The following is an 18,948-nucleotide window of genomic DNA, read 5'->3' as shown; positions in this document are numbered from 1 at the left end:
GGGGTCGGGGGCGTGGGGGGGGGGGGGAGACGCGTGGCCGTGGCTGCGCGCGCGGGTCCGCGCCCGTGGCTCGGCGGCGCGCCCCGGGACGCGCACGTGTAAGGGGGCGCACACTCGTGTGCGCGGCTGGGGGGGCGCGCCCCAGCCCGCGGGGGTGTCCGCACGTGTACGGCTCCAAGCGCGGCACCCCCCGGCTCTCGGGAACCCCGGGACCCCCCGGACCCCCGGGGCTCGGTGTCGGGGTGCGCGGGACCCCCCCCCGCGGTCCGGCCGCTCCTGCCCTTATTTGGGCATTTCGGCCCCGGCCAATCAGCGCGGGGGGGCCGGGCCCGACCCCCCCCGCCCCGCCCGGACCCCCCCGCCCCGCCCGGTCCCGCCCGGTGCCGCCGCTCCCCGCTCCGGTGCCCGCTCCGCTGCCGCCGCGCCATGAGCAGCTCCCAGTTCAACAAGGGCCCGTCCTACGGCCTCTCCGCCGAGGTCAAGAACCGGGTGAGCCGCGGGGGGGGGGACGGGGGCCCGGGACCACCGGGCGGCGGCGAGCGAGGGGGCTCCGGGGCCGCCGGGAACCGGGAACCGGGGCGGTTCGGTGCCGCGGGAGCGTCCCAGCTGCGCCCGGGGGTCCCGGAGAGCCGGGGCGGGGACCCGGTGCCACCGGGGGGCGCAGGGCTGAGAAGTCCCGGGGGGGGGTCCCGGCGCCACCGGGGGGCAGAGAGCCGGGGGGCCGGGAGGATGGAGAGCCCCGGGGCGCAGCGGGAGGGGGGTCCCGGTATCAGGGAACCCTGACCCTGCCCGCGGGGTCCCGGGAGGGGTCTGGGAGGGACCCCGGGCCCCGGCCACCCCCTGCAGAAGGGGCGGAAGGGGAAAGGGGAACCCGGTGCCTCCGCCGGGGCTCTTTACCCCCGGCTGCACCCACCTGCCTCGGCGGAACGGCACCGGGTGCTGGTGGGCAGCGCTGGGTGCCCCGGGCTCCCCCCATCCCCGCCTCAAGCTCCAGCACCATGGGCACGGGGGTCCTGCCCCAGGGGACGCAGAAGCCCCCTCCCCATCCCTGTGCACCCCCGCTCGGCCGGGCTCTGGGGGTGGCTGCAGCCTCTGCCCCATGCAGGGACGTGGTGGCAGCAGCCGGTGGCACTGGGCTGTGCCCGGCCCGGTGAACCACAGGTTGGCCATGGTTAACCAACACCCCCCAGGGCAGCAGGACCATGACCCCAGTGGCTGTGCCCTGCCAGGACATGAGGGCAGCCCGCAGGGGCTGGGGGCAGGCAGGGGAAGGGGCTGCGCACCACATCCCAGGGCTCAGCCGTGTGTGGCTGCAAGACCGGGCGGCCACGGGACGCAGCTTGTGCCGGGCTCCCCTCCCCGTCCTCGCAGGGGATTTGTCTTTCATCACCGAGCAGGGACGGGCCCCTGCTTGCACCCGGGTTGTGCTCCGCACTGGGCTGGTGGACACGTGCGGGAGCCTCGCCGGTGCCTGCTCCTGGGCGCTTCAGCTTGATTCAGCAAGACTGGAGCCAGTCGAACTGCCCCGGTGCGCCTGCTGGAGGCTGACATCACCCCGGGAACCAGTCAAACCAGCGGCACCCTCCCCGGCCACGCAAGCCCTCGCAGCCTGGGCCGTGGTGGGATCTGATTTTGGGCTGGTCCCACTACGAGACAGCTCCGACGCTCCCCTGCCGCCTCCGCTGAGAGCCCCGCGCGCAGGGAGGTGGAAGGGAATCGGCGCCGCCGTGCCGGGAGCTCAGCTGGCCGGGAAGCGAGGTTCCCCCGGCCAGCGCTCGCGTGATGCCGTGAGTGTGGCCGCGATGTCCGGACCGTCCCTGCGCCCCGGCTGAGTCCAGCTTCCCCTTTGGGGCTGCAGCCCTCAGGCACGGCCGCTGCCTCCCCACGGGGCAGTGCCGCGTCCTTCCCTGGGACCCCTGGGGACCCAGCCCCAGTGCGGGGGTGAGAGCTGGGGGCTGTCAGGGGAGGATTGTGTCCTCCCCCCCCCCCCCCAGCTGCTCCCTGTGCAAGGGGAGGGTATCCCCAGGGCTGCAAGAAGGGAAACTGAGGCATGGGTGAAGTTTGGCCAGAGACTGCAGAGCTCAGGGTCCCCCTCGGTCCTGCCTATACGTGGCTAGGTGTCTGGTGGAGCCTGGTGAGCGGCTTGGGGTCCCCTGCCACGCCAGGGGTGGCGATGGAGCAGACGCAGGTCCCGTGGGTGCATGTTCTGAGCATCCCTGCTGCCGTCCATCCCTGCACAAAGGGGACAGGCGAGCCTCGTGGCAGACCCTGGGCGCTGGTTTGGCACAGGAGGGCTGCGCTGGCTCCTCTCAGGCAGCGAAGGTTCTCAGGGCTTTCAGCCTCTCCCCGTGATGCCTTCTCCTTCCTGCCCCAAACCAGGGTGGGCTTTGCTGTCCCTGCGGGCAGGGTCCGAGGCGATGTTGCCGGCCTGGGCAGCTGCTCTCGATTTGGGAGGAGGCGTCCGCATTCCTGGCATAGCCGCGGTGGCCGAGGAATCTGCAGCGGCGCGATGGGCCCGGCAGGAGGGAAGAGCATCACGGGGTCGGTGACCGGGGCTGATTTCCCCATTCAGGGGCTGATTTCCCCATTCACTGGGGAGAACCGGGGCCTCGCGGGGGGCTGCTCCCCACGGCCCATGTGGGCAGCTCTTCCTCTTCCCCTTCGAAAGCTGCAGAAGTCTCTGGGTCGCTGCGTGCGAGGCTCTGCGGGCTCGTGCTGGAAGCGGCCGTGCCTGATGGCAGCACCGCGTCGTGCCGCCGCTGTCCCCTCTCCTTCACCAGGGATGGGGCTGGGGGCGGCCTGGCTGTGCTTGCCCCCCAAATCCTGCATGCAGACTGAGCCCAGCCTCTGGATGGGGATTTGGGCAGCTGGCGCTGGGGGGCAGATGCTCTCCCCTGTGATGTCTTTGCCCCCCACCCCAGCTCTTGGTCCCTGGGCACGCCATGCCCACCCCGCAGGGCCCAGGGCCGGGCGCTGATCTTGCTCTGCTCCCCCCCCCTCCTCAGCGGTTTCTGTGCTGCTGAATCTGGGTTTCCTGTGCACCAGGAAATTGCAGCTGATCAAATATCCCGGGGCCGTCCAAACCCCGCCTCGGCACTGTGGCGCCCGAGAGGCGGCTGGGGACCGGCATCATGCTGGGCTCGGGAGGTGGTGCCGGGGAGCTGTCCCTGGTGGGGTTTGGGGCGCATGAGGGGATGTGCCTGACCAGCCCCCGCCGCCCCGCCAGCTCGCCCAGAAGTACGACCCGCAGAAGGAGGCAGAGCTGCGGACGTGGATCGAGAGCGTCACCGGGCAGCAGATCGGGCCCGATTTCCAGAAGGGGCTGAAGGATGGAGTCATCCTCTGCGAGTGAGTCCCGCGGCGCGCATGGGCGATGCCAGCACGGCCCCTCGGCCCCTGCCCTCCGGGGGACCCCTTTAGGGCAGGCTGGATCCAGCCAAGCCTGCGCCAACATCAGCCCAGGCAGTGGTGGGAGAGGGGGGCACGGACCCAGGGGCTCCCCAGCACCGCGGGGCTGCGGCGTTCCCCTGCCAGGGCGGGAACAGACACAGGGAGCCCCATGCGGTGTCAGTGCCTGGGCTGTGGGGAGGGAGGAGCGGAGGGGTCCCCCGGCCCCCCCAGCTCACCGCCGCCTCCCTCCAGGCTGATGAACAAGCTGCAGCCCAACGCGGTGCGGAAGATCAACCGCTCGGCTCAGAACTGGCACCAGGTAGGAACGAGCTGCCCCCGGCCGCCACCGAGCCGCCCCGGTTCCTGCCGGGCCCTGACCGCTCTGCCCCCCCGCCGCAGCTCGAGAACCTCTCCAACTTCATCAAGGCCATGGCCAGCTACGGCATGAACCCCGTGGACCTCTTCGAAGCCAACGACCTCTTTGAGAGCGGGAACCTGACGCAGGTGCAGGTGTCGCTGCTGGCGCTGGCGGGCATGGTGAGAGCGCGGGGCCGAGGGACGGGATGGGGACACCGCGGGTGCGGTCCCTGGGGGGTGATCCGGGACCCCCCCCTCCTTCCTCGCCACCCTTCCCGGGCAGGCCAAGACCAAGGGGATGCAGAGCGGCGTGGACATCGGCGTCAAGTACTCGGAGAAGCAGCAGCGGAACTTCGACGAGGCCAAGATGAAGGCCGGGCAGTGCGTGATCGGGCTGCAGGTGGGCTGCCCCCAAGGGATGGCGAACCCCCAGCGCCCACCGCTGTGGTGGGGGTCTGGGGGGTGCCCTGCGGTGTCCCTGCTGCCCACCCCATGGGGATGGGACAGAGCCCCCGCAGGGCTGTGCCTGGTTCTCACCGAGCCCCTTTGCGCCAGATGGGCACCAACAAGTGCGCCAGCCAGTCGGGCATGACGGCCTACGGCACCCGGCGGCACCTCTACGACCCCAAGAACCAGATCCTGCCGCCCATGGACCACTCCACCATCAGCCTGCAGATGGGCACCAACAAGTGTGCCAGCCAGGTGAGGGGGGGGACAGCGGTCAGGGGGGCACGGCCGGGGAGCGCCGCGCTGAGCCCCGCTGCCTCCATCCCCTCCAGGTGGGCATGACGGCGCCCGGCACCCGCCGGCACATCTACGACGCCAAGATGGGGCTGGAGAAGTGCGACAACTCCTCCATGTCCCTGCAGATGGGCTCCAACCAGGGCGCCAACCAGAGCGGGCAGGTCTTCGGCCTGGGCCGCCAGATCTACGACCCCAAGTACTGCCCGCAGGGCGGCCAGCCCGAGGGGGGCGACACCGCCTGCGAGCCGGGCGCGGACCCCCCTGGGTACCACTACTACCACCAGGAGGAGAGCTGCTGAGCGGGGCCGTCCCGCGCCCTCCCGCTGCCCCCCCGCCGCCTTCCAGCCTCTCGGCATCATTCCCTCTTTTTTTAACTATTTTTTTTGTTGTTAATTTTAAAAATGAATTATTTTTCGGAGCGGAGAAGCAACGCCGCCGTCGCTCGAGAAGGGACTGGCGGTGCTGCGCCCCGGGGCCGGGAGCAGCACCCTGCCCGAAACCCAAACTGGAAATTGATTTTTTTTGTTGGTTTTTGGAGAACTTTTGGGGACCAAGTGCCCGCCGCCTCCAGCCCAGCCCAGCTCAGCCCGGGGGGGTCCCGCTGCCACCGGGTGCCCGCAGCCTGGCTGCGCCCAGCCGCTGGCACAAAGCCACTGGTGGTGCTGGGAGCTGCTGGGAGCTGCTGGGAGCTGCTGGGAGCTGCCTGCGGCTGAGCCCCGCGGCCGCATCCTGCACTGGGGGGGCTCGGGCTGTAGGAGGGGGGCTTCTTCCAGCCGCGGGGGGGTTTTAATGAAGATGCTCTAATATTGAAAGGTGTTCTTTTTTTTTTTAAAAAAAAAAAAAAAAGAAAGAAAAAAACCTGTGTTTTAGTTCAGCCGGAGAACGAGCTCCAGGGGCGCTGCTCGGGGTCGGAGCAGCCCCCGGGACCCCCGGGTGGGGCCCACCCCGCGCGGCCCCTTTAAGGCCGCTGCCCGTGACGTCACGCCGCGGTGTCTTTGTAGGGGAGCGGGGCGGGGCCTGCGGGGCCCTTAAAGGGGCCGCGCCGTGAGAACGGGACCGGGGCGGGGGGGCTGCGAGCGGCACCGGCAGCGGCGGAGACATCGGCTGCGGCTTCGCGTCCTGCTCCTGCTCCTGCTCCTGCTCCTGCTCCTGCTCCTGCTCCTGCTCCTGCTCCTGCTCCTGCTCCCCGCACCTTCCCCCCCGTGCCCGCATCCCCCCCGGTCTCCCCGTGCCTCAGTTTCCCCCGTCCCGGTGCGCGGCCGGTGGGGGGTGGGGAGACACGAACCCTTCCCCGCCGCCGCCCATCGGGGCTCAGCGGGATGTCCCGGCCGGCAGTCCCTGACCCCGTAATCCCCTAATCCCGTAATCCCCTAATCCCGGCACCACCCCCCCCCGGGGCCCCGCGGCGGAAGCGGGCGGGGAGGTGAGTGGGGGGGCGGCGGGGGGCGGCTCGGGGTGGGGCGGGAGGACGGGGAGCGGCCCCCGCCCGCCCGCGGCCCCCGGGTGGGGAAACTGAGGCACGGGCAGCGCCGTGAGCCGGGAGGGTCGCGGGGCTCCGGGAGGGCTCCTGGGGCCGGCCCCGAGGCTGCCCCCGGCGGGGCTGGGGGCTCCTGCCCCGCTCCGCGGCGGTTTTGGCCCGGAGCGGGGATTTGGAGGCGCTGGGGAAGGAGCTCCGCCGGCCGGATCGCGGGGCCGGCTCCTCCCCGCTGAGCCCAGGGGAGCTGCGCCGGGAGCCCCGGCGCATTGCCAGGCTGCACCGGGCCCGGAGAGCCCGGGGCTGGGGCTGGGGGCAGGGGCTGGCGCCCACCCTGCGGCCATCACCCCGCAGGACCCACGCCATGGCCGTGGGCACCCAGCTGGGGCTGCTGCTCTGGAAGAATCTCGTCCACCGCCGGCGGCAGCGGGTGAGCATCGCCCCCGGCACGGGGCGGGGGGCTCCCGGGGCCGCTGGGTCCGCTGGGGACGGGGGCTCCCCCCCAACCGCGGTGTCCCCCAGGTGCAGCTGGCCATCGAGCTCCTGTGGCCCCTGTTCCTCTTCGTCATCCTGATCGCGGTGCGGCAGTCCCACCCGCCCTTCCAGCAGCACCAGTGTGAGTGTCCCCGGGGGGCACCGGGAGGAGGCGGCGGATGGGGCCGGGGGCTCTCCCCGCTCAGGTGCATGGGTCTGGGGGCACCCGGACCCACCTCCCCGCCTGCCGCAGGCCACTTCCCCAACAAGGCGCTGCCCTCGGCGGGGACGCTGCCCTGGCTCCAGGGCATCATCTGCAACGTGAACAACCCCTGCTTCCAGCACCCCACGCCCGGGGAGGCCCCCGGCGTGGTGGGCAACTTCAACGGCTCCATGTGAGCGGGGGGCCGGGGGGCTGGGCGCTGGGCAGGGCTGGGGTCTCCGCTTACCATCACCCCCCCGTGCGTGCCCCCAGCCTCTCCCGCCTGCTCGCCGAGGCCCGCCGGGTCGTGCTCCATGCCGAGAGGCAGCAGCTCCCGCAGCGCTTTGCCCAGCTCCTGCCCGCGCTGCGGGGTCTGGGGGCGCTGAGCCCGGCCCCCCCGGCCCGGCCGCTGCGGGACTTCCTAAGGGAGGATGAGACCTTGGCGCACTTCCTCCGCACCAACGCGTCCCTGCCGCCCGCGCTGGTGGAGGAGCTGCTGGGGGCTCGGCTCAACCCGCGCGCTGTGAGTAGCGGCGCTGGGATGTGGGGGCCGGGGGGGTCCTTGCGCTGCCTGACCCTGCCCGCCCCCCAGCTCTTCTCCGGGGGTGCCCGCGCCCCGCTGGAGGCCGTGGTCTGCAATGGCTCGGAGCTGGGCACCTTCCTCGAGGGGCGCGATGCCGCTGGCACGTGGCGCCTGCAGCGAGAGCTGTGCGCCCTGCCCGGCCCCACGCTGCGCGCCTTGGGGGCCGCCGTCCTCTCGCAGCTGGACCTGCCCCGGCTGCTGGCGGTGAGTCTGGGTTGGGGGGCGTGGGGCAGGCCCCCCCCCCCCCCAGAGCAGCCATGAGCCCCGCTTCCCGCACCCCCTTCCTGCAGGAGAGGCTGAGCTCGGAGGCAGACGGTGCCGTGGGAGCCCTGGGTCCCTTCCTGCGGGGCGCTGAGTCCCTGCTGCGGGAGGTACCGACCACAGTGCCCCTGGTGCCCCCACATCCAGGCCCCCCGCCTGGGGCTTTGCCCGCAGCCCCCTCCCGCTCTCCCCAGGTCTCCTCCATGGGCAGCGCGGCCGAGCTGCGGCACGAGGTCAGGGCGTTGCAGGCCACCGGCGCCTCGGGCACCTTCGGGGCGCTGTCACGCATCGCCTGCGGGCACCCCGAGGGTGGCGGGCTCAGGGTCCCCTCCCTCAACTGGTACGAGGACAACGACGTCAAGGCCTTCCTGGACCGCGGCGGCTCCGAGCAGGGCGCGGGGGCCCCGGACAATGGCAGCAGTGAGCGGGGCTGCGGCGGGGCTTGGGCAGGGACCCTCGGGGCTGCCCGGGGGTGGGTGGCGGGGGCAGCGCGGGGGCTCAGCGCTGCGCCCCCCAGGTCCCTTCTGCAGGGAGCTGATCCGCAGCCTGGAGGCCACCCCGCTGTCGCAGCTCTTCTGGCGGGGCATCAAGCCCCTCTTTGTGGGCAAGATCCTGTACACGCCGCCCGGCCCCGCCACCAACAGCATCATGGCCGAGGTGAGCGCGGTGCCGTGCTGGGGGGGGTGGCACCCGCCCGGTCCCCCCTGACCCCCTGCCCCGCGCAGGTGAACCGCACCTTGCAGGAGCTGGTGGCGCTGCGGGATGCAGCGGGCGCCTGGCGGGAGCTGGGACCCCACATCCGCGCCTTCCTCAACAGCAGCCTGGAGCTGCAGGTCCTGCGGGTGCGTACCCCCAGAGCGGGGGCTGCAGGCAGCTCGGGACCCTGGCCGGGGCTGGGTGCGAGGCCCTGCTCTGACTTTTTGCAGGAGCTGCTGCTGGCACCGGGGACGGCCCCGCTTGTGGATGGGATCCTCAACGGCACCTCCTGGACCGCATCGGCGCTGGCCCGGCTCCTGGCGGGGCCGGCGGCGGGGCCGGGGCTCAGCTGGCACCAGGTGCTGGATGAAGCTGACCAGGTTGTGGGCACGCTGTTGCAGTTCCTGGAGGTGCGTGCCGCCCCGCTGGCCCCGCACACGGGCTGCCCGCGCCCCGCTGAGCCCTGCCTGCCCGCAGTGCGTTCGCGTGGACAAGATCGAGGCGGTGGCCACCGAGGAGCAGCTGGTGGCCCGCGCCCTGGAGCTGCTGGAGGAGAGGCAGTTCTGGGCCGCCGTCGTCTTCCAGCCCCCCCTGAGCACCTCGGCCACGGCGCTGCCCCCCCACGTGCACTACAAGATCCGCATGGACATCGACGATGTCACCAGGACCAACAAGATCAAGGACAGGTCTGGGGACACCCGCCCTGCCCGTGCCTGTGCTCCCCCCGGGGCAGGGGTGTCCCCCCCCTCCCAGCACGCTGCTCTGCCCCAGGTTTTGGGACCCCGGCCCCGCAGCCGACCCTTTCAGCGACCTGCGCTACGTCTGGGGCGGCTTTGTCTACGTGCAGGACCTGGTGGAGCAGGCGGTGGTGCGGGCGCAGACCGGGGCCGCCCCACGGACGGGGGTCTACGTGCAGCAGATGCCCTACCCCTGCTACGTGGATGACGTGTGAGTGGGCGGCGGGGGCGGCCCCGGCGCCGCGGGACCCCCGAGCCAGTCACCGCTGCGGGGCACGGGGACGAGCGCCCTCAGCACCGTGGGGCCGGTGCCGTCTCCCCCAGGTTCCTGCGGGTGCTGAACCGCTCGCTGCCCCTCTTCATGACGCTGGCCTGGATCTACTCCGTGGCCATGATCATCAAGGGGGTGGTGCACGAGAAGGAGGCGCGACTCAAGGAGACCATGAAGGCCATGGGGCTGAGCAGCGGGATCCTCTGGCTCAGCTGGTTCCTCAGCAGCTTCATCCCCTTCCTCCTCAGCTCTGCCTTCCTCGTCCTCATCCTCAAGGCAGGTTGCGGGGTGGGACGCGGGGGACGGCTGAGTTCTGGGAGCCAGCCCGGGGGGGGCTCTGCGGGCTCCAACCTGCCTCGATTCGCAGCTGGGAAACATCCTGCCCTACAGCGACCCAGCTGTCATCTTCCTCTTCCTCGGCACCTTCTCGGTGGCCACCATCTGCCAGTGCTTCCTCATCAGCACCTTCTTCCTCCGCGCCAACCTGGCCTCGGCCTGCGGCGGCATCATCTACTTCTCCCTCTACCTGCCCTACGTGCTGTGCGTGGCCTGGCGCGACCACGTCACCTTCCCGCTCCGCGTCCTCGTGGTGAGCGGCCCCGGCCGCCTCGTCCCCTGCGCCCCCTTGTCCCCCGGGCGTGCCGGGTGTGGGGTCTGGGGGCTCAGGAGCCCCCGGCTGGGGGCTTTCCACCCACGCTGCCGTTCCTGCCACCGCAGAGCCTGCTGTCACCCGTGGCCTTTGGCTTTGGCTGCGAGTACTTCTCGCTGTACGAGGAGCAGGGGGTGGGCATCCAGTGGCACAACCTGGGCGTCAGCCCGGTGCCAGGAGACCCCTACAGCTTTGCCACGGCCATGGGGCTGCTGCTGCTGGACGCCGGCCTCTACGGGCTGGCCACCTGGTACATCGAGGGTGTCTTCCCCGGTGAGCGCGGAGCCCCCGACCCCTCACAGCCCCCACGCAGCCCCAGCCCCGCTCAGCCCCGCTCAGCCCCGCTGTCCCTGCCCACGTTAGGTCAGTACGGGGTCCCCAAGCCGTGGAATTTCCCCTTCCTGAAGAGCTACTGGTTTGGAGAGCCGCCCTCGGCTGGGCACCCCCCGTTTCCCACCGATCCCCTCACTGCACCCCAAGGTGAGCCCCTGCCCGCCCCAGGGCGGTCTGGCTGGGGTGGGAGCCCTGCCACGAGGGGTCCTGCCCCACCATAAGGGGTCCTGCCCCACTGCGAGGGGTCCTGCCGGGCTGTGACCCTCCGGTGGCTCCCAGTGCTGGTGGAGGAGCCGCCTGCCCAGCTCCAGCCCGGGGTCTCCATCCGCAACCTGGTGAAGATTTACCACAGCAGCAACCACGTGGCCGTCAACGGGCTGAGCCTGGACTTCTACGAGGGCCAGATCACCTCCTTCCTGGGCCACAACGGGGCTGGCAAGACCACCACCATGTGAGCCGGGGCATGAGCGGCTGCGCCACCCACCCCGTGGATGGGAGCTGAGCCCCGGCGCTGGCCCCTTCCCATCTCCTCTGCCCCCCCCGGTCCCCTCGAGGACGGGCTCGGAGCACCCCGTGTGGGATGGGGCAAGCTGGCCCTGCGCTCTGTCACCCCCCCCCCTGTGCCCCCCACCCCTCTCCAGGTCCATCCTGACCGGCCTCCTGCCCCCCACCTCCGGCACTGCCTATGTCCTGGGCTGGGACATCCGCTGCGACATCGACAGCATCCGCAAAACCATGGGGACGTGCCCGCAGCACAACGTGCTCTTTGACATGTAGGCAGGGCAGGGCAGGGGTTTGGGGGGGCTGGCACAGCGGGGCCCCCCGGTGACCCCCCCGCCCCGCAGCCTGACAGTGGAGGAGCACATCTGGTTCTACGGGCGGCTGAAGGGGCTGGCGGAGGAGCAGGTGAAGGTGGAGATGGAGCAGCTGCTGCGGGACACGGGGCTGCCCCACAAGCGCCGCGAGCAGACCAGGAACCTCTCGGGTGCGTGGGGCAGGGCCGTTCCTCCCCCCCGGCGGTGGCACCGTGGCCCCGGCCATCCCCGACGCCATACGTGCCGCCCCGCAGGCGGGATGCAGCGGAAGCTCTCGGTGGCCATCGCCTTCGTGGGTGGCTCCAGGGTGGTGGTCCTGGATGAGCCCACGGCCGGCGTCGACCCCTACTCCCGCCGCAGCATCTGGGAGCTGCTGCTCAAGTACCGCAAGGGTGAGGGCAGGGGACGGGGCAGGGGACCTAGCAGGGGACCCCACTTCCCCCTTCATGCACGTGAGCCCCCAGACCCGGAGAAGCAGGAGCAGGGTGCGGGGGGAGCACGCTGCGGAGCAAGGAGATGTGGGGAGATGCTCTTGGTGAGGGGCCCGCGGCCAGCTGCGTGGCTGTGCGCCCCCAGGCCGCACCATTATCCTCTCCACGCACTACATGGACGAGGCGGAGCTGCTGGGAGACCGCATCGCCATCATCGCGCAGGGCCGGCTCCGCTGCTGCGGGTCCCCGCTCTTCCTCAAGGCCAGGCTGGGCACCGGCTACTACCTCACCCTGGTGAAGCGGGAGCGGGCTGAGCCTGGTGGCAGCACCCCCAGCGCCCCCAAAAAGGTGGATCCCGTGGCCCCTCCGAGCCAAAAGGGTGCCCGGTGCCTCCCAGCCCGGCTCTCAGGGCCCTGAGCCCTGGGCTTGGGCCGCATCCTGCCGTGCAGCGCTCCACGCTCCGCCTGCCTTTCCCTGCAGAGCAGCAGCGGCTCGGAGCACAGCGGTGACACCGGGCTGGGCAGCGAGCAGGACAGCGAGGCCAGCACCGTGGGTAGGGTCGCCGTCCTGCCTTGGCACCCGCAATGCGCTGAGCACCCCCGGGTGCTCCGTCCCCTGCAGAGATCCTCCCTAGGTTGGGGAGCAGGGCACAGCGCCAGCACCTTGCCCTGCGCACTGGCTCTGTCCCCGGGTCCCAGCCCTCCCGGTCCCCCCAGATGTGCCCCAGCTCTCGGCGCTGATCCAGAAGCTGGTTCTCGGCTCCCGGCTGGTGGAAGACATCGGGCACGAGGTGCTCTTTGTGCTGCCCTACAGCGGGGCCAAGGATGGGGCGTTCGGGGAGCTCTTCCAGGAGCTGGATGCCCGCCTGGGCGAGCTGGGCATCTCCGGCTACGGCATCTCAGACACCACGCTGGAGGAGGTACTGCAGGAGCTGCTGGCCGGGGTGCCCACGACACTGGGGTGTCCCCCCCTGCCCAGCGGGATCTGCACTGCCGGGGAGGGGGCGCCTGCTGCCGTGCTTGGTGCCAGCCCCTTGCCCTCTCTCAGATCTTTCTGAAGGTGGCTGAGGACACCGGGGTGGATGGTGACAGGACAGGTAAGGCGCGTTGGTGCTGCCTGGAACTGGGCTGCAGGACAGCGGGGTGCAGGTGGGGGGATGCTGGAGTGAGCGCTGCGCCCGTGGGAGCAGGGGGTACCTGCCCAGAGCACCCATGGGTGCAGGGAGGTGCCAGAGGTTGGGGCCCCCGTCCCACCCTGATGCTCTGAACCCGTTTTATCAGGCACCAGAACATCACGGCCAGGGAGAGCAGCAGCCAGCGGCGAGGAGGGGGACAGCAGAGCGGCCGATGGGGAGCTGGGTAAAAGGGGGGAGCTGGGGCCGTGGGGCCTGGTGGTCCCCGAGCTGCCCAGCCCCTGCTGCTGGGTGCTCCCCCTGCACCCCTACGGCTGGGGCAAGGACCCCGGCACGCGGCCACCAGTGCAGGCAGGGGCGGGTGGAGGATCGGGGGGTTCATTGGGGGATGTACCCAGGCCCCTTCTCCTGGGGTCAGAGAGAGCTCGTGTGTGGGGATCTGGGGTGCAGGGGGTCTGCAATAGCCAATGTGGCTCTAGCCCTGCTTTCCTCTCTCCTTCACGCTGAGCCCAAGGAGCCCGGAGAGGTAGGAGCTGGGGGGCTGGGGGCTCCCCTGCATGCACAGGGATGACCCTGCCCGCAAACTGTGCCCCCCCCAAGCCTGGGTTGAGCCCCTGCCCCTCGCTGCTGGGGGCCGGGGCAGGACCCGTCTGTACCCTTGCAGCGGAGGAGCCGCAGGAGACGGACCTGCTGCGCGGCGCGGCCGAGGGCGACCGCCGACTGCGGGGCTGGGCGCTCACCCGCCAGCAGCTCCGTGCCCTCTTCATCAAGCGGCTGCTCCACGCCCGACGCAGCACCCGGGGATTCTTCGCGCAGGTACGGCCGGTGGGAGCCACCCCGACAGGGCGGGAGGGTGTGGAACAAGCCGTGACCCCCCCCATCCCGGCCCCACAGATCGTCCTGCCCGCTGTCTTCGTCTGCATCGCGCTGCTCTTCAGCCTCATCGTGCCGCCCTTCGGGAAGTACCCGCCGCTGCGCCTCGAGCCCTGGATGTACGGGCACCAGTTCACCTTCTTCAGGTGAGAACCCTGTTCCTACACCCCTGTCCCCCCCCGCCAAGCCACCATCTCACACCTCTGCCCCTTGCAGCGATGACGCCCCGGGGGACCCCGACACGGCTCAGCTGCTGGGCGCCCTCCTGGCCGAGCCGGGCTTCGGCACCAAGTGCATGAAGGAGGCAGCGGAGGCGTGAGTGGGGCACGGGGCTGGGACGGGGCTGGGATGGGGCTCGGCCTCAGGGCCCCTCGCTTGTGCCAGGCTGCTGATGGGGGTCCCCGTCCCCACGGTGCCCGGTGAGCAGGACGGGGCCGTGCCCACCAGCGTCCCACCCCGACGGCTTCTGGCAGCCCCCGGCCCCCTCGGCCATGCTGGAAGTGCTGCAGCATGGGAACTGGACGTGGGCTGAGCCGTCCCCCCCGTGCCAGTGCAGTGGGCCGGGGGCACGCAGGATGCTGCCCGAGTGCCCCCCTGCAGCTGGAGGGCTCCCACCGCCACAGGTAACTCGTGGGTGCTGGCGGTGCTCCGGGGGGGGGGTGGAGGGGCTGTGTGTCCATCCGTCTGTGTGTCCCTGGCAGGTGCAGAGGGGCACGGGTGACATCCTGCTGAACCTGACGGGCAGGAACATCTCTGACTACCTGGTGAAAACGTACCCCCAGGTCATCCGCCAAGGGTGAGTGCTGGGGACGGAGCTCCCAGCACCCTGTCCTGTGTTTGGGGACACTGTGTGGACAAGCATGGGATGAGGTGGGGAAGACAGGGCAGGGCTTTGGGCCAGGATGTAACCCCAGGGGAAGCAGGGCGGGATGCTGGGGACCAAGCCTAGCCTGGGCTGGCCCTGCCTGTGGGGTGTCCCAGCTGGTGGCAGCGAGGACACCCGGGGATGGAGGAGGACCACGATCCGGCTCGTGGCTGGGCTCTGACACCTTGCTGCAGCCTCTCCTCACTCATGTGTCTTCCCCTGCCTCATTTCTTCTAGGCTAAAAACCAAGAAGTGGGTGAATGAGCAGAGGTGAGGCTGGGGATAGGCTGGGAGGGCGGAGAGGGCGGCCGTGGGCTGCCAGGGGATCGTTTGGAAGCGCCTGGTTCTCCCCGCGTGCCCAGGTACGGCGGCTTTTCCCTGGGCGCTGGCAGCTCCCAGCTCCTGCCGTCGGCAGAGGAGGTGGACAGGGCGGTGCAGGAGCTGCGGGCACTCTTCAACGTCACCCAGGTGTGGCCGGGGTCTGCAGCAGGGGTCTGTGCCCACCCTGGGTGGGCTCTGGCACGAGCCTGCTCCTCACCCCTCATCCTGCCCCAGGGCAGCCCCGCGGACCGGCTCCTGGGCAACCTGAGCCGCTTCTTCGAGGGCTTGGACGCTCGCAGGAACATCAAGGTGAGCCCCGGCCACAAAGCCCGAGGGGACCCCGGGGCTGGGAGGCAGCAGGACCCGCGGCACCTGGTCAGGCCCCCCCTCGGCTGGAGCTGGCAGCCAGCAGGAGCGGGTGCTGCGGGCTGGCGGAGGGAAGCTGATGGAGACCCGGCTCCGAGCACCGCTGGGCGCCCTCGGGCCACAGGTCTGGTTCAACAACAAGGGCTGGCACGCCATGGTCTCCTTTCTCAACGTGGCCAGCAACGCGCTGCTGCGGGCACGGCTGCCCGCGGGTGCTGACCCCGCGCTCTACGGCATCACGGCCACCAACCACCCCCTCAACCTCACCAAGGAGCAGCTCTCGGAGGCCGCCCTGTGAGTGCCGGGCCTGGGCTCCCGCGGGGCGCCCCACCGCCCGCTGACCCCGCTGCTCCGCGGCAGGATGGCCACCTCGGTGGACGTGCTGGTCTCCATCTGCGTGATCTTCGCCATGTCCTTCGTGCCGGCCAGCTTCGTGCTCTTCCTCATCGAGGAGCGGGTCAGCAAGGCCAAGCACCTGCAGTTCGTCAGCGGGATGAAGCCCGTCACGTACTGGCTGGGCAACTTCGCCTGGGACATGGTGCGAGACAGGGATGGGGGCAAGGTGGGGCAGGCGTGCAGCTCCCGGGGGGCCAGGCCCCCTTCATCCCCCCCTCCCGGTGTTCTCTGTGCCCACAGTGCAACTACCTGGTCCCTGCGCTGCTGGTCGTCCTCATCTTCCTCTGCTTCCAGCAGAAGGCCTACGTGTCCTCAGCCAACCTGCCCTCCCTGGTCCTGCTGCTGCTGCTCTACGGGTGAAGGGCCGGCGGAGCCTGGCACTGGGGCGAAGCCCACCCGTGGGCCAAACCCTGGGATGGGGCAGGGGGAGCCCTGGGGGCTGGGGAGCGCCCCTGGGGGGGCTGTCGTCCTCAGCCCCTCTTCCTCTGCCCTCCAGCTGGTCCATCACCCCCCTGATGTACCCGGCCTCCTTCCTCTTCAGCATCCCCAGCACTGCCTACGTGGCCCTGACATGCATCAACCTCTTCATCGGCATCAATGGCAGCGTGGCCACCTTCGTGCTGGAGCTCTTTGTGGACCAAGTGAGCCCCCAGACCCACCCCGTCCCCCTGGGGCCAGCTGGCACCGCCGGCTCCCCCCACTCCCTTCCTCGCTGCCCCACAGAAGCTCAACGACATCAACCGCATCCTGAAGAAGGTTTTCCTTGTCTTCCCCCACTTCTGCCTGGGCCGAGGCCTCATCGACATGGTGAAGAACCAGGCCATGGCCGATGCCTTCGAGAGGTTCGGTGAGTCTGGGGGCGCTGGGGCTGCCCTCCTGCCCAACGCCCCGCCAGCGTGGGCAGCCCTCTGCGGTGTCCCCCCATCCTGCAGCCCCTTTCCCCTCCTCTCGCAGGGGACAAGCGCTTCGTGTCCCCCCTGTCCTGGGACCTGGCAGGGAAGAACATGTTTGCCATGGCTGTTGAGGGCGTCATCTTCTTCCTCTTCACCCTGCTGCTGCAATACCGCTTCTTCCTGCGGCTCCGGTGAGGGCCGACCGGGGGCGGCGGGGGGTGGTTGTGGGGGTCCTGGAAGTGCCCCGCCACTGTCACCCCCAGGCCCCAGGCTCTGCAGCTGCCCCCGCTTGGGGACGAGGACCAGGACGTGGCCCAGGAGCGGGTGAGGGTGGGCAGTTCCCCGCGGCACGGCGACGTCCTGCTGCTGAAGGACCTGACCAAGGTGCGTGGCTGGGGCTGGACCCTGCCTGTCCCTCGCTGCGGGGCTGGAGCCTCTCTCAGAGCCCCCAGTCCCGCTGGAGGGACGGTGGGACGTGTCCCCTGGGCAGGGGACGCTGTGCCGTGAGGTGACCCCCTCGCCCACAGGTGTACCAGCACCGGCGGGCTCCAGCGGTGGACCGGCTGTGCCTGGCCATCCCGGCCGGGGAGGTGGGTGCTGGCGGCACCGCAGGCTGCGGCAGCGCCGGGGCTGCTGCTGACCCCGCGCCCTCCCCAGTGCTTCGGCCTTCTGGGGGTAAACGGCGCCGGGAAGACGTCCACCTTCAAGATGCTGACGGGGGACACGGAGGTGACGCTGGGGGAGGCCTGGCTGAAAGGGCACAGGTGGGAGCACGCGTGCCTTCGTCCGCTCCACGCCGTGCGCTCACGCTTGCTCTCATCCCGCAGCCTTCTTGCGCTCTTCTTCATGCTCATCCCTGCAGTGTGCTCCTCCCTAGCCCTGCAGCTTGCTCAGCCTTATCGCTCTCCCTGCAGCTTTTTCGCTGTCCCTGCAGCTTGTCCTCTGTCCCCACAGCGAGCTCACCCTGTCCCTCGCCCCCACAGCGTGCTCACCGACCTGCAGTCCGTCCACCAGAACATGGGCTACTGCCCGCAGTTCGACGCCATCACGGACCTGCTCACGGGGCGGGAGCACCTGGAGTTCTACAGCCGCCTGCGTGGCGTGCCGGAGGAGGAGATCCCCAGGGTACGACCCGTGCCCCGGCCCCCCCAACCCCCCTGGCCCCCTCCTCAGCCCCTCCGTGCCCTCCCGCAGGTGGCTCAGTGGGGCATCGCCAAGCTGGGGCTGGAGCCGCACGCGGACCGGCCGGCGGGCAAGTACAGCGGGGGCAACAAGCGCAAGCTCTCCACAGCTATCGCCCTCATCGGCTGCCCCCCCATCATCTTCCTGGTCAGTGGGGGCAGTGGGGGGGGGGTCTGGAGCCCCAGGGCAGAATCTGGCCCCTGCCCAGGGCTGACAGCGTTGTTGCAGGATGAGCCCACGACAGGGATGGACCCGGGCGCCCGGCGGTTCTTGTGGGACTGCATCCTCAGCCTGGTCAAGGAGGGCAGGTCCGTGGTGCTCACGTCCCACAGGTGAGACAAGGTGGATCCCGGGGGGGGGCCTGGGGGCACCCACTGCTCCCCCCGGTGCCTCACGCCTCCCTCCTGGCAGCATGGAGGAATGCGAGGCCCTGTGCACCAGGATGGCCATCATGGTCAACGGCCGCTTCCGCTGCCTGGGCAGCATCCAGCACCTCAAGAACAGGTACCGGGGGGCTGAGGGGCCGCCCCCAGCATGGTGCCGGGATGGTCCCTGCAGCACTGTCCCCGTCTCCGCCGCAGGTTTGGGGACGGCTACACGGTGGTGGTGCGGGTGGGAGGCCCCGGGGCCGCGCTGGGGCCGGTGGAGGGCCTGATGCAGCGCTGCCTGCCAGGTGCGGTGCTGCAGGAGCGGCACGGCGGCACGCTGCACTACCGCCTGCCCTCCCGCTCCTGCTCCCTGGCCAGCGTCTTCAGCGTCCTGGCGGCCCACCGCGGCCCCTGCCACATCGAGGACTACTCCGTGTCCCAGACCACCCTTGACCAGGTGATGGTGGCCAGGGGGATGGGGTGGGGGACGGGGGGGCCGCAGCGCCTCACCCTTCTGTCCTCGCAGGTCTTCGTGCGCTTTGCCAGGGAGCAGGGCGATGGGGACCCCGAGGGGAATGAGGACCCCAGGCAGGATGCGGCCGCGGTGCCCGGGATGGGGCTGACGGCGTTCCTGGAGGACGATGGCTACCGGGAGAGCACGGTCTGAGCGGGGCCGGTGTCTGCAGCCCCCTCCCCAGCTCTGGGTTGTCTGGGGCTGCTGGGGGGACCCTGAGCCCCCCAGGCTGGGTGCTGGGCTGGCCCTGGCCCCCCAGCTGTTTTTTTCTGTTCATGCTGCTGTGCAATAGCGAGTTAAATAAATTAAATAAATCGAATAAATTGAAAAAAAATAATAAATTGAATACGTTGAGTGAATTAAATAAGTTCGAATGAATTGGGGTCTGGGACGGCGGATGCCGGGGGCCCAAAATATGGAACGCTTCACGAATTTGCGTGTCATCCTTGCGCAGGGGCCATGCTAATCTTCTCTGTATCGTTCCAATTTTAGTATATGTGCTGCCGAAGCGAGCACGAACCGTGGTGCCGCCGCAACTCTATTTAAAGTCATATTTATTCACAATTTTTAGGACACAGCGAGTTTCTTTTTCTGTGCTCCTACCCCCTTCCTTATAAAGTC

General features: G+C 70.2%; 2 protein-coding genes and 1 non-coding gene across 7 annotated transcripts; 2 read left to right on the top strand and 1 right to left on the bottom strand.

The window, feature by feature from the left end:
* Positions 1-335: 335 nt before the first annotated feature.
* Positions 336-5,316, top strand: CNN2 (calponin 2). Of its 2 annotated transcripts, XM_040537680.1 has the most exons (7): positions 337-489; positions 3,227-3,348; positions 3,643-3,709; positions 3,790-3,927; positions 4,031-4,147; positions 4,303-4,449; positions 4,527-5,316. In XM_040537680.1, exons 1-7 carry the CDS (start codon positions 427-429, stop codon positions 4,788-4,790), a joined length of 918 nt encoding a protein of 305 aa, XP_040393614.1. In that variant the 5' UTR covers positions 337-426; the 3' UTR covers positions 4,791-5,316. The 2 variants fall into 2 exon arrangements, with proteins under 2 accessions (XP_040393613.1, XP_040393614.1); XM_040537679.1 differs by having other exon boundaries at positions 336-489; positions 3,790-4,449.
* Positions 5,317-5,563: 247 nt separating this feature from the next.
* Positions 5,564-18,679, top strand: ABCA7 (ATP binding cassette subfamily A member 7). 4 transcript variants are annotated; one of them, XM_040537653.1, is made up of 49 exons: positions 5,564-5,914; positions 6,320-6,395; positions 6,488-6,581; positions 6,693-6,834; positions 6,915-7,164; positions 7,234-7,428; positions 7,515-7,595; positions 7,680-7,905; positions 8,003-8,142; positions 8,211-8,327; positions 8,412-8,591; positions 8,659-8,867; positions 8,953-9,129; positions 9,243-9,465; positions 9,557-9,778; positions 9,907-10,111; positions 10,202-10,318; positions 10,451-10,622; positions 10,813-10,944; positions 11,017-11,156; positions 11,241-11,378; positions 11,563-11,765; positions 11,898-11,970; positions 12,134-12,336; positions 12,465-12,513; positions 12,698-12,775; positions 13,214-13,365; positions 13,444-13,568; positions 13,639-13,737; positions 13,850-14,045; positions 14,124-14,218; positions 14,525-14,557; positions 14,650-14,755; positions 14,843-14,917; positions 15,099-15,268; positions 15,335-15,512; positions 15,611-15,726; positions 15,867-16,011; positions 16,094-16,217; positions 16,325-16,454; positions 16,527-16,647; positions 16,791-16,853; positions 16,921-17,027; positions 17,247-17,388; positions 17,458-17,592; positions 17,674-17,777; positions 17,857-17,949; positions 18,027-18,270; positions 18,340-18,679. In XM_040537653.1, the coding sequence occupies exons 2-49, from the start codon at positions 6,330-6,332 to the stop codon at positions 18,478-18,480; spliced, it is 6,726 nt and encodes a 2,241-aa protein (XP_040393587.1). In that variant the 5' UTR covers positions 5,564-5,914; positions 6,320-6,329; the 3' UTR covers positions 18,481-18,679. The 4 variants fall into 4 exon arrangements, with proteins under 4 accessions (XP_040393587.1, XP_040393589.1, XP_040393588.1 ...); XM_040537655.1 differs by lacking the exon at positions 13,639-13,737 and having other exon boundaries at positions 18,340-18,563; XM_040537654.1 differs by lacking the exon at positions 5,564-5,914 and having other exon boundaries at positions 6,209-6,395; positions 18,340-18,563.
* Positions 18,680-18,736: 57 nt separating this feature from the next.
* LOC121060322 lies at positions 18,737-18,843 on the bottom strand. Its single transcript, XR_005814781.1, has one exon. It is a non-coding gene; the product is annotated as a U6 spliceosomal RNA (small nuclear RNA).
* Positions 18,844-18,948: the final 105 nt, after the last annotated feature.

This window comes from Cygnus olor, chromosome 26 (assembly GCF_009769625.2).
Source record: "Cygnus olor isolate bCygOlo1 chromosome 26, bCygOlo1.pri.v2, whole genome shotgun sequence".
NCBI lineage: Eukaryota > Metazoa > Chordata > Aves > Anseriformes > Anatidae > Cygnus > Cygnus olor.
This window is presented reverse-complemented; position numbering and strand designations above follow the sequence as displayed.